We start from the raw sequence: 13,924 nt of genomic DNA on the forward strand, positions 1-13,924 counted from the left end.
TTTTTTTCTTTCTATAACTGTGTGGGTAGCCCTACAGCTATGTCCAACCTGAAGGCAGGTGTGGCAATATTCAGGAACCCAATCATAGTGAATTGATTGCTCAAAAACTTTGCCCTTAGGATCCATAACCTTTAGAACAGTAGGCATCTCCTTTGTAACATCCATTTCAACCAAAAACCTTGCATAGGAAATCCTCTCCATTTTTGAAATGCATTCATCTGTATATAGTGGTATTCCTAAGCCACTTCCTATCCTACTGAATGAATCCATACTCCAACAATTCAATGACAAGTTCAGTTTTACCCAAATAGGGATAGTCTGTAAAATTTCCTTGCTGAAATCAAAATTAGGCGACCAAGCTTTAACAATTATAGGCTTGTTTCTTATCGTATACAGTCCAAACATCAGCACAACATCCCTATCCTCCACACTGTTGAGCTTAACCACAAAATAGCCATCATTATGGAAGTATATTTTTGGTTTGCTAACAAAATTCCACTCTGCAGCAATAAATCGATCCAAAACACCAATTGAGGGGGAGTCACCCACAACATACAATACAATTGCATGTTTCCATTTCATAGTTTCTCGCTCAACCTCATCTGTATCTAGTTCAACTATTTTTTCACCATTTTTGATCGTCAGAGCAATAAATTTGAGATTCATACCTCTAGACGCCAAATTATTTCCAGCAAATAGGTTCACCCACTCTTTCTTTTGTGCCTCATCTAGTTTTTTTATGAATTTGAACTTCCTTCGTCATAGCTAGCTTCATTGCTTCCGTCTGTTGTACCTCCTTCCTCTGTATCACCTTTTCAACCTTAATTTTCTCTGTAATTGGAACTTTATCCAGTAGCTTCACAGTTTGGCTTTGTCCACATTTATCAATTGGAGTTGATCTAGCTGAATTCACTCCATGCAAAGGCGACCATGTCTCATTAGAGCTCTGCAACTGTTCCATTGAGCTCGGCAGCTTCTGCATGTCTTCGATCTTCTTTGTTTGCTCAATTACTGATTCCTTACTAGCAATTGTGATCTGGATCACTCTCTTTGGTCTCCCCCTACCCATGCCGGCAGAGGAGCACGTTAGCTCACCGTCAATGCGCGTCCGTCGTCGTTGATTTTAGAGAGAGAAAGTAGAGAGAAGTCAGAGAATTTAGTTTTGCATATTTGTTTGGCCAAGTAATTACTTGGTCAGTATGGAATTAGGTGTAATTAGAGGGGTGTAATTAGAGGGGTGTAATTACACTCTCCAATTCTCAAGGGGGAGGTAAAAATTGGTAGTAATTACACTATGTAATTACAAAGTTGCTTTTTAGTTTCTTTATTTTTTGTTTTTATTTTAATTTTTCTTTATAAATTTTTATTTCTATTATTTTAGATTTTTAATTTTGTTTTTACTTTCTAATTTCTTTTGAAAATTTAAAATATATTTTTCTCTGTACATTATTATCTTTTATTTCTCTACCTTTACTTCTTGCGATTCAATGTAATTGCTTATATTTTATTTATTTTTTATTTAATTATTATTCTATTGTTTGAAACTACACATCCTAATATTAGAAATAATGAGCCATGAACAAACTTGACATATAATGAGTAATGCAATTAAAGTGGAATTTTATTGTTGAATGTGGTTATAAACTTATTATGTTTCCTAATCTTAAGTTGTAGTGGAACTTACTATTATTATGTTGGAATTTAACATATGTTATACCTATTTTTTTTTAATTTTAAAATTATATTATATTCATGATTCCAATTTGCTTGCTTTAATAGTATTGGCTCACATTGCATGTTGTTCATTTCTTAGTTAGAATTGATAGATTAGTTTTGTCAAGCATTTGAATAATGTTATGACATTATAATTATAAATATTAATTTATTTTATCAAACATGAATTCCATAATGTTCTTACAAGACGTATATTTTTAGTTTTTGTAAGTATCTAAACTAAATATTATTAATTTGAAAAATATATATAAATTATTTTTATAATATTAGTTATAAATATATGATTACTAATTAATGTATATTCACGAAAATATATGTCTTAAATACCAAATATAATATCATTTATACTTATAAAAATTTATAGGCATATATTTATTATATTAACTTTTAAGTTTTGATAATTATTTTATTTAAAATTTAATCTAATTATATAATTATACTTGTGCAACCAAACACTAAACTTGTAATTACACTATAATTATACTATGACAAACAAGTAGGTCGTCGTAATTATACAACTGTGTAATTACTACCCTAATAATCACACCAATTTTAATTACTTGGTGGCTTTCCAAACGTACCTTAGATTAATCAGACCCTAGATTAATTTGTTCCAACAAAAAAATGTGGGAAAGAGTGTATAAATTCGCCAACCATTGGGGAGGCGTATGTAAACTAAAATATAAGTGACGAATGGTTACTTGTACATGCCACTTTATCATAGACCATATAAATTATTTCACATCTCTCTCATGTCAAAACATAAATTTTCAGAAATCCAAAGTGTTCTTCTCCAAATTCTGATCACCGGCAGTCAAGCATTTGGTCACTACATCCTTCAATATCCCTGAAAGCCACAACTTTGACAAATACCTAGGGTTTCTAATTTTTAACTCCAAACCTATAAAGAGAGATTTCCAATTCTTCCTAGATAATTTTAAAACAGGATTTGCGGGTTGGAAAACTAATCTTTTGAGCATGGCGGGCAGGACTACTCTTATTAAGGCAGCCTTAAATTCGCTCCCAAATCACGTCATGCAAATCACTAATCTACCAATACAACTCTTAAACCAGCTACAACGTTATCAACGAAATTTTCTTTGGGGAACCACACACCAAAAAAGAAAATTACATTCGGTACGATGAGAAAGAGTCACTACATCCAAAGTGGAAGGGGGGCTGGATATTCAAAGATTAAAAGAGAAGAACCAAGCCCTCCTAGCTAACACAGCTTGGAGATTGTTCCACAATCCATCGTTCTTTATGGGCATCTTAATCTCCGAATATATTTCCCCTAACACTCACCATTCTTGTAGGCCCTCTAGAACTTGGAAAAATATTCTTTTATGATGGTCTGCATGCCAACAAGGCCTTGTTTGGAGAATATCAACGGGCACAAATGTACAATTTTGGAATGACCCTTGGTTAGGCCCCCGTTTAATCCTGCGACATCAAGTTCAAGGGACTTTATTACTTTAATTAGGACTCAAGGGCTACAGTCTCCCAAATTATGCAATCCAATATGCTTGCTTGTCCCCAGCTATCTCTACAACTCCCACCACCTATAATGAACTCAATACAACAGTTCTACCTTCCCCAATACTCAATTGATCTTGACCGATTAATCTGGGGAATCACCTCCGTTGGCAAATTTGCGGTGCGATCTTGTTATAATTCCCTCACCCACAGTTTACACCCAACCAACAGTCATGGATGGATTTGGAAACTACAAGTCCCCCCAAAACTCAAGTATTTCCTATGGTTATGTGTACAGAATAAACTGCCTACTAATGTTTATCTCCATCAACTAGGTATTATTAATAGTTCACCATGCCACTTCTGTTAATTAGAAATCGAAAATACTTTGCATATTCTCGTACACTATGCAAATGCTAAGCAATGTTGGGCCAACTTGAGCCTATCTTCCCTTATACACTCTACCCCTTTTACGACCATTAATCTTCATAAAGGGCTTCGAAAATTATTTATGCTATAAGAAATAAAAATAGCTTTATAAACACTAGGATTCTGGCAAACGCCACCATAATAAGACATTTGGAGATATAATATTATTACATGGCTTGCACTCCAAACTCAAAAAAAAAAAAAAAAAGTGCCTAAGTATATAAAATGGATACCACCCAAGCTTGGTTCCATGAAACTAAACACAGATGACGCCTCAGTAGGAATGTATGGATTGGCAGGCGTAGGTGGAGTCTTCCGAAACCCCAGGATGTTGGATCATGGGATTTGCAGGAATTACTACTGCAACAAATGCTATGGAATGAGAACTGATGGTGTTACTACGTGACTTACAAATGGCAGTCCATCTCAATTTATAACCATTAGAAATTAACGTTGATGATGTGCAAGTAATAAACATTTTACATGACCATAACTCTGATTGCTCCCATGTTATTATTGATTGCAGGTGTCACAGCCCCAAAACCGTCCCGGTCGTGATGGCGCCTATCGTGAAACTAGGCCAGCCAACCCATTTCCAAAATAGTCCACATTTCATTTAAAACTTAAGTAAACCATATTTTTAACCGAAATCCGATAAAAGATATAAAGTAAAAAATCAAAACAAAGCGGGAAATACAAGCCCAACTGCGGGTGTCACTAAGTCATGAGAAAAATACTACAACTGTTCGAAATAAAACAAGACTAACATAGTCTGAGAATAGCCAACAAATACACTAAGAGGAAGATAAGGAAGGAGAAAGGCGGGACTGCAATCGCCAGGTAGCTACCTCGCTATCTCCAATGAAAGTCCACGACTGAAATGATCAACAACCGCTACTGATAACTAGGGATTCTAGTTTATTTTATGCTCTTTTTTGCTTGAGTTTTGGACTAAAATGTGTATAAGTATTCCCAAAAGCAAACTTGTTGTGCTTGTTTGCATTGTTTGATCAAAAGGAGACAAGGATGTCATAACCAGCTCAAAAATGAGTGAAACCTACACAAGTTCAAAGCCAAGTTAAAGCAGCGCTACAGCAGAAAATCCACCGCGGCCACAGAAGACCCACCACGATCGCGGTCCTTTTATCGCGGTCCACGGTGGCAAGGTTCAGAGATATATAAGTTGAGGCACTGCAAGTTACCGCGGTCCGCGATGATTTTATGCGACCGCGGTACTCCTACCACGACAACGGTCCTTTTACTGCGATCTCCAGAGAAGAGATTCAGAGAGCCTGGAGTCTGAGCAAAAGCTGAAGACCGCAATCCGTGGTTGATTTACCGCGGTCGCGGTATCCTCACCGCTGCAGCGGTCCATTTTCCGCTGTCAGCGGTACCTCCGTCAGGGGCGCTTTTGTCCGGAAAATTTGGCTGTGTATAAATACTACTTTTTTAGATTTTTAGGTCATTTTATCTTAGTTGAGCACGCGAAACGCCGTATTTGTCTATTTTGATTAATTTTGTAGCTTACTTAGCAATTAATATTAGTCTCTTATCTTGTAATTACAATTTATGGATTATTCTTCATCTCAATCTATGATTTCTTCTTCAATTATGAGTAGCTAAACCCATTAGCTAGGGTTGTGGCTCAACCCTAGTGTGAGTATTTAATGGGTCTTTTATTCTAGGGCTTAAACATTTATGGGTGATTGTTATTTAGCCTGATTTATGCTTTATATGTTGAATTAGTGGTTGCAAACACTAATTTGTGCCCTTTTGACTTAGGCTCTTCTTGAGAAAGATAGACTAAATCTTGGAATTTCAGGCCAACAAGGAATTGGGGTGTATTCAAGAGATTGATAGCACCAATTAAAGGGTTAAACCTAGAGATAGTAATACTTGGCTTGAGCCAATATTGCTTTGCACAAATTGAACACCCAATTGGGCTTGAGAAAGCCAATTAGGGCAAGGTCACTCTTATTACCGAGAGGTGTAGAGTGAGTAGCTTCGTGCATTGGCTATATCACGATCCCAACTATAACATTATTGTCCTAAGTTCTAGATCCTGTTAGATACTCACCTAGGAGTAAGTCACTTCCCTAGTGCCTCTTTACCTATTTAGAAAACCCAACAAACATAGAGACTTAGCTTAATTTTGCACAACATTAGTATAAAATTAGAAGTAACAAACAAACAAGAATGATTAGAAGTGTAATCAAGAGCATCATACACTGCTAGATTAGATAGGAATCCAACTCTAAATATTGTATTAGCTCCCTGTGGATTCGATCCCGACCTTCTCGGGTAAAAGCTGCATCGACCACTCTTGCCACTCTGTAGTGGTGTAGGGTTGAACCCGATCACTTTTTGGCATCGTTGTCGGGGAGCTAACAGTTTTGACTATCTATCTAAATAATTTTGTGTATTATTTTTCTTTCCTTCTGTGATACTAATTTTTGTGTGTCGCCAATTCAGGTACAAAATGGCGAACAATGACAATGACCCTCTTGGAAATGCTATTCTGGGGGAGGAGGTAGATGACAATATTGATGATGAGGTACCTATAGTGCCTCAGTCTCAAAGGAGAGGCCGCCAGACCAATGATAATATTCCAGACCTTCCCCCTCCACCTCCAAAAGTGGCTCCTCGGGTGCTTCCAAACGAAGAATATGCTAGTGCAATTGTCCCAACCCGAATCTGGGCGGGCAATTTCCAAATTAAAAATGTGATGTTGACTTTGTTGGAGCAGCGATGGTATTTCACAGGTGCTCCCCATCAGAATGCTTACAAACATCTTAAAGGCTTCGTGGATACCTGTTGGGGAAGTAAGCAAATAAATGTGTTAGAGGATGCACTTCGGTTGAGATTGTTCCCTTTTTCACTTAGAGGGAAAGCTTTGGACTGGCTTGAAAGGCTTCCCAACCATTCCATCACTCTTTGGGATGAGTTGGCGGACAAGTTTATAGAAAAGTTTTTCTCGCCGGGGCATATGGCGACTTTGAGAGATGAGATTTTGGCCTTCAAATAGGAACCTAATGAACTACTTCATGAGATATGGGAGAGATATCAGACAATGGTGAAACAATGTCCGAACAATGACATGACCGAAGCAATGATTCAGCAGAAATTCTACCGTGGTATTAACACGACCAATCAGTGTGTAGTGAACTAGCTATCAGGGGAAATTTTATGAACACACCTTATGATCAAGTGTGTGAGATATTGGATAAGATGGCAGATACTTCCTCAGCTCGGCAAAGTCAAACCAATGTGCCACAGGGTGACCCCACTTTCATCCACTTGCACAAAGAGCTCCATGATCATGGCCAGGCAATAGTAGAGTTAACTACTATAATGAACCAGATAGTGAAAGCTCAATTGCAATAGGTTCAAGCTCCTAGACAAGTAAATGTTGTGGAAGGTGTCAACATGTTGGTCAACAAGAGGCGACAAATAGGTCAACAAGGTCAAGGTAGTCCGAATCAATATGACCAAGGTAGTGGTGGTTTCAATCAAGATAAGGGCTATGATGAGCAAAATGAAGAAGTGCAATATATGAACAATTACCAAGGACAAAGGGGCAATGCTCCTAACCAACAATAACAATGGAGATCCCAAGGAAATTGGGGGAATCAAAACCAACAAGGCAATAACAACTGGGGGAACAACAATCAAAATTGGGGCAACCAGAACAATCAGGGTAACTGGAGTGGCAACAACAATAATTGGGGAGGAAAAACAATCAAGGGGGTTGGAACAATGGCAATCAAGGGAATCAGGGGCAAGGCTTTCAAAGGCCTCCGATGTATCAACAACCAAACAACCCACCTCCATTTCCGTACCAAGGTCTTAGCTCGTCAAATAATGAGATGGGACGGATAGAGATGATGTTTGAACAAATGATGAAGAAGAACGCCGACTCTGATGCCCAGTTGGCATCCTACAATACTTCAATCTGGAATTTGGATGTTCAACTTGGCTAGATTTCAGTCTTTGAATACTCTCCCTAAGGAGGCTCTACCTAGTGATATGATAGTAACCGAAAGGTGGAAACAACACCGGACATGCAATGGCGGTGATTACTAGAAGTGGTCGTGGTGGTGATGTGAATACCTCCAAGCAAAAGGAAATTGTGAGTGATGAGATTCAAGTGCAAGATGATAATGTTCCTTTAGTTGATTAGCAAGTGAGAGAAAAGAATGTGAATGCGAAAATGAGGATTGATGTTCACGATGATTAGGTGGAGACCCAAAATGACGTGAACCCGTCTAGGAAACACGTAATAGACATACCGAAAATGCTAGTGCCCAAGGCTAAGGCTCCCTTGCCAAGGCCTCCTCCACCTTACCCTAAAAGGCTTGCGAAACAAAAGAATTAGAACCAATTTAGAAAATTTATTGACATGATAAAGATCTTATCACTCAATGTTCCTTTGGTGGAAGCTCTTGAGCAAATGTCGGGTTACGCCAAGTTCATGACAGACTTGGTGACTAAAAAGAGATCCATGGACTGTGAGTTCATCAAAATGACTCACCAAGTAAGTGCAATTATGCACTCGATAGCTCCAAAGCTTGAAGATCCCGGCACTTTCACCATCCCGTGTACCGTTGGGAGCTCGGATTTTACAAAGGCATTGTGCGATTTAGGTGCAAGTATCAATTTGATGCCTTACTCCGTGTTCAAAACTTTAGGTATTAGGCAACTGAGGGCTACTTCAATGAGGTTGCAAATGGCAGATAGAACTATGAAGAGGTCGCTTGGTATTGTAGATGATGTTCTTGTTCGGGTGGACAAGTTCATTTTCCCCGCTAATTTTGTGATCTTGGACTGTGAGGTTGATTATGAGATTATGATCATATTGGGAAGACCTTTCCTTGCAACTGGGAAGGCCTTAGTTGATGTAGAATCAGGGGAACTTACCTTCCGGGTGGGTGATGAAAAAGTGGTATTTCATGTGTGTAAGTCAATGAAGCAGCCCATACTGAAGTGTGCTCTTTCATGGATCTTGTCACGAAAGTGATAGTTGATGATACTAGTGCAGTGATCAATGTGGAGGACCCTCTAGAGGCGGTGTTGTTGAATCTTGATGTAAATGAGGATGAAGGCCGGGTGGAGTGTGTCAATGCTTTACATGGAATAGGCTCTTACTCTTATGAGCCTCAGAAGCTCTCTTTGAATCTTGAGAATAGGAAGACTCCACCAACAAAGCCCTCAATCGAGGAACCTCCTGTGTTAGAGTTGAAGTCGTTGCCTCCATACCTCGGGTATGAATTCTTAGGCCCTAGTTCAACTTTGCCAGTTATTCTTTCCTCTTGTCTTACTAACATGCAGGTAGATGCCACATTGACGGTGCTCTAAAAATGGAAGAAGGCAATCGGATGGACTTTAGCTGATATCCGGGGGATAAGCCCCACCTTTTATATTCACAAGATTATTCTTAAGGAAGATGCCAAGCCCTTCGTGGAACATCAAATGAGTTTGAATGAGGCTATGTAAGACGTTATGAAAAAGGAGGTAATCAATTGGTTAGATGCAAGGGTTGTGTACCCCATCTCGAATAGTTCTTGGACTTCGCCGGTGCAATGTGTGCCAAAGAAGGGTAGTATGACCGTGGTTACCAATGTGCAAAATAAGTTGATTCCCACCAGGACTGTCACCGGATGGAGGGTGTGCATGGACTACCGCAAGCTGAATAAAGTGACCCGCAAGGATCACTTTCCATTGCCTTTTCTTGACCAGATGCTAGATAGACTTGCTGGGCGTGCCTTCTACTGTTTCTTGGATGGGTACTCTGGGTACAACCAGATTTTGATTACTCCAGAAGATCAAAAGAAAACCACCTTCACGTGTTAGTATGGTACCTTTGCCTTTTCTAAGATGCCATTTGGGTTGTGTAATGCACCGACTACATTCTAGCGGTGTATGATGGCCATATTTACCGACATGGTGGCGGACATTTAGAGGTGTTCATGGACGACTTCAGTGTTGTTTGTGTCTCGTTTGATGAATGTTTGAAGAATCTGGACAAGGTGTTGGCCCAGTGCAAAGAGACCAATCTTGTGCTTAACTGGGAAAAATGTCACTTTATGGTCAAGGAAGACATTGTCCTCGGCCATAAGATCTCAAAGCACGACATAGAGGTGGACAAGGCTAAAATTGAAGTAATCTCAAAGCTTCCTCCTCCTACATCAGTCAAGGGGGTTAGAAGTTTTCTTGGGCATGCAGGGTTCTACAGAAAATTCATCAAAGACTTTTCTAAGGTAGTGAATCCCTTGTGCAAGTTATTGGAAAAAGATGCCAAGTTTGTGTTCAATGAAGAATGTATGAAAGCTTTTGAACTCCTCAAGTACAAATTGACAACCACTCTCATTATTACCGCACCCAATTAGAGCTTACCTTTTGAGCTCATATGTGATGCAAGCGATGTTGCGGTAGGACCTGTTTTAGGTCAAAGAGTGAATAAGATGTTTCACCCGGTGTATTATGCAAGCAAAATAATGAATGATGCTCCAGTGAATTACACGATGACGGAAAAAGAGTTGTTGGCTATTGTGTTCGCAATGGAGAAGTTTAGGTCTTATCTCATGGGTGCCAAGCTAATAGTTCATACCGACCATGCCACACTCTGCTACTTGATGACGAAGAAGGATTCCAAATCTCGATTTATTAGATAGGTCTTATTACTTCAAGAGTTTGATCCGGAGATTGTGGACCGGAAAGGGTGTGAAAGCCAAGTGGCGGACCACTTGTCCTGCTTGGAGGAGGAGGGAAGATCCCGTGATGGCCTCAAGATTAATGATTCATTTCCTGATGAGCAGCTCATATCTATGTATGTGAATAGCATGCCCTGGTTTCCCTGATATTGCCAACTTTCTTGTGATTGGTATTGTTTTGTGTGAGCTCTCTTCTAACCAAAGGAAGAAGCTTAAACGGGATAGCTTGGACTACTACTGGGATGAGCCCTACTTGTTCAAAATCTGTAATGATGGTATGATCCGGAGATGTATTCGGGAAGAGGAGCAAATGAGTATTTTGGATGCTTGTCATTCCTCTCCCTACGGTGGTCATCATGGTGGGGCGAGGACAACTTCAAAAGTGCTTAGCTATGGTTTTTATTGACCTACATTGTACAAAGATGCGAGTGAACTTGTGAAGAGATGTTATGAGTGTTAGAGAGCAGGTGGAATTTCAAAGAAGGGTGAGATGCCTCTCACCACTATTCTCGAGGTTGACATATTTGATGTGTGGGGCATTGATTTCATGGGTCCGTTTGTAAGCTCTTGTGGTAACACGTACATTCTTGTGGCCGTTGATTATGTTTCAAAGTGGGTTAAGGCCGTGGCTTTACCTAACAATAAGGCCTGGAGTATTGTGGCCTTTCTCAAGAAGTGTATCTTTACTCGGTTTGGCACTCCTAGAGCAATGATTAATGATGGAGGGTCTCATTTTTGCAATAAGGCATTTGACACTTTGCTTGCAAAGTATGGTGTCAATCATAAGGTTTATACCCCTTACCATCCTCAAGCTAGTGGGCAAGTTGAAGTCTCCAACCGGGAGATCAAGAGTATATTGTCAAAGACGATCAATGCAAATAGGACCGATTGGTCAAAGAAATTGGATGATGTTATTTGGGCTTATAGGACTACTTATAAGACTCCGATTGGTATGTCCCCGTATCGGTTGGTGTTTGGGAAAGCTTGTCATCTACCGGTCGAGTTAGAGCACAAGGCCATGTGGGCTTTAAGGAAGTTAAATCTTGAATGGGATGTGGAAGCAAATCTTCGAGTGGAGCAGCTTAATGAGCTTGATGAGTTCCGGTTTCATGCCTACTCCAGCTCATCCTTGTATAAGGACAAGATGAAGTACCTTTATGACAAGTATGCTCGTGGAAAGAAGTTCAAAGTGGGTAATTTGGTTCTCTTGTTCAATTGCCGATTACGACTGTTTCCGGAAAAGCATAAATCAAAATGGAGTGGACCTTTTGAGGTGGTGCTTGTGACTCCTTTTGGTGCTCTTGATTTGAAAAACAAAAATGGTGAGATCTTCAGAGTTAATGGGTACAGAGTCAAGCACTATCTTGGCAAGTTTGATGACAGCAACGTGGTGGCAATAATCCATCTCAAGTGATTGATGGTAACCTGCGTCGTGCCGCGATGTTAAATCAGGCGCTTCTTGGGAGGCAACCCATGTGATTTTCTTTTTGTTTTTCTTTGATTTTCTTCTTAGTGTAGAATTTGCTTTTGAACTAACTGGTTGTGAGATGTGTATAGGGATATTTGATGCGGTGAAGGACTAATTTGGAAAAAGTTGGCACTCTCTGAAGTTTAGACCGTTGTCGCGCTTGATTTTTTGTGGTTGTGATGGCCTTACCACGGAGGTGGAAATTGTTCGCGGTCAGCGATGCTAAAATGTCCAAAGTAGAGGTTCTATGAAGTTTCAACCGCTGTCGCGGTGCATTTTTCGCGGTCAGCGGTGGCTTACCGCTGTGGCAAAGCATTTTTCGTGGTCCGCAGTGGTCTCAAAGCAACAACCCTTCTGAGTTTCAAAATCACGGTTTGCGGTGCATTTGTCGCGGTCACGGTAGGTAAAAATAAGTGGGTCCCAAGGCTTGTCTATAAATAGAACCTCAGGGCCCCCTTTTACACTTTTCGCCCTTTGCGCTCTCAATCAACATAAACTACTGTTCACTCACGCCCTAGCTTGCACAAACACAAGAACTGAGTTGAATTTGTTTCATATTTCACATCTGGTAATTCCAATCAACCCTTAGTCTTTAATTTTGTTCTTATTTTCTTTTCCATTAATAGTTATTACTTCTTCTTCTTCTTTTTTCTTTCAATTTTGACTTAGGGTTCCATAATATTAACTAGATTAGGTTTTAATTAGTCAGAAATGGTTATTAACTACCTAGTAGATTGATAATGTGTTGATTAATGCTAAAATGAATGGAAAATTTGAAACCCTAGGTGCTGAGCCCAAATTTGACCTTCGCGGTCCGTGGTTGTTTTTCCGCGGTCCGTAGTCATTTTTCCGTGGTCTGCGGTCATCTATCTTTTGAGAGATTTTAAGTCTTGATAACCGTAGTCAGCGGTGGCATTTTTCGTGGACAGCGGTGCCTCTCCGCGGCCGTGATGGTTTTTTCGCGGTCCGCGATGATAAAGTTCAGAGAAGTACATTTGAGGGATTGCGGTCCGCGGTTGATTTTTTGTGGTCCGCGGTGCACTTACCGCGGTCGCGCTCTATTTTCCATGGTCTGCGGTGCTAATGAATTAGAGAGTGGGTAGTCTGAATCCCACCTTTTTGCAGCCGCTGTGCATTTTTTGCGGTCCGCGGTTTGCTGTTTTGTCTTGCACTATCAACTGCTTTCCTGCACCACTTATTCTAGTCTTTGCCCTAACAAGTTATAACTGATTATACTTGTAGACAATGGTTAAATCTAGAGGAGGTAGCAACAAACAAAAGGGTAGAGTAGAGTCCTCCTGGGGTAGGGGACGAGGCATGATTAAATTGACCCCAGCAGTTCGGAAAGCAATTGGGGAAACCAGAAAAATCATCAGAGCTGCAGATTGAGCTGCTTCCCATTCTGAGGGAAGTGAGTACTTGCCCTCCCGGGAGGCATCAAATTCTGATTCAGTGCCAGAATATATTTTAGACTTCTTGGGAAGACTTAGGTTGAGAGATGAGCCCACACCTCCAGCCTCCCCTACTGCTCGTGCTTCAGTTCATATTTCTTCTGAGTCGTTTGAGGGCTCAATAGAGACCAGTGATAGTTCAGCTTCAACCTCACCTACACCTTCGTCACCAAGACAAAATGTATATGTTGTTGTACGGGATGAAGAGGGAGGGGGTGTGCCCCAACCCGGGGGTGTGGAAAGAACTAGAAACCCCGAAGTGTGGCAAAAACGGTTCATCAGTGAGCTGGCTTATCACAAGTTCCGGGAATGGTGGACTCTAAGGTCATTTATTCATGAGCGCTAGTTCATATAGAGGGATCTCCTGCCACACAACCCCAACGTGAAACAACAATTCAATGAACGAGTGGGGTGGGATTACTTCACCAGCAGGGTGTCAGAGGCAAACGAGCACTTAGTCAAAGAGTGTTACGCCAATGCTTCCCATATCAAGAAAGATACCAAAGTGACTAAAGTGCGGAACTTGAAAGTAAAGTTTGATGGGAACACAATAAATCAATACCTGGGCTTTAATGAGGAAGATGAAGCATTTTACTTAGAGAAGTTGGCACTGGATAAGGCAGCCCATCCGTGGTTGGCATCATATCTAGCTCTCC

At 40.3% G+C, this 13,924-nt stretch overlaps 1 protein-coding gene across 1 annotated transcript; it reads left to right on the plus strand.

The window, feature by feature from the left end:
- Positions 1-8,038: 8,038 nt before the first annotated feature.
- LOC142182117 (uncharacterized) lies at positions 8,039-9,029 on the plus strand. Its single transcript, XM_075256072.1, has 2 exons — positions 8,039-8,465; positions 8,968-9,029. The coding sequence occupies exons 1-2, from the start codon at positions 8,039-8,041 to the stop codon at positions 9,027-9,029; spliced, it is 489 nt and encodes a 162-aa protein (XP_075112173.1).
- The last annotated feature ends 4,895 nt before the right edge of the window (positions 9,030-13,924 follow it).

This window comes from Nicotiana tabacum, chromosome 6 (assembly GCF_000715075.1).
Source record: "Nicotiana tabacum cultivar K326 chromosome 6, ASM71507v2, whole genome shotgun sequence".
NCBI classification, from domain to species: domain Eukaryota; kingdom Viridiplantae; phylum Streptophyta; class Magnoliopsida; order Solanales; family Solanaceae; genus Nicotiana; species Nicotiana tabacum.

Bases quoted from the DNA above. Each gene is read 5' to 3' on its own strand.
- LOC142182117 (XM_075256072.1), top strand. From the start codon at position 8,039: ATGATAAAGATCTTATCACTCAATGTTCCTTTGGTGGAAGCTCTTGAG. The intron at 8,466-8,967 runs GTGAGGTTGATT...ACTAACATGCAG, and splicing joins TAATTTTGTGATCTTGGACT to GTAGATGCCACATTGACGGT.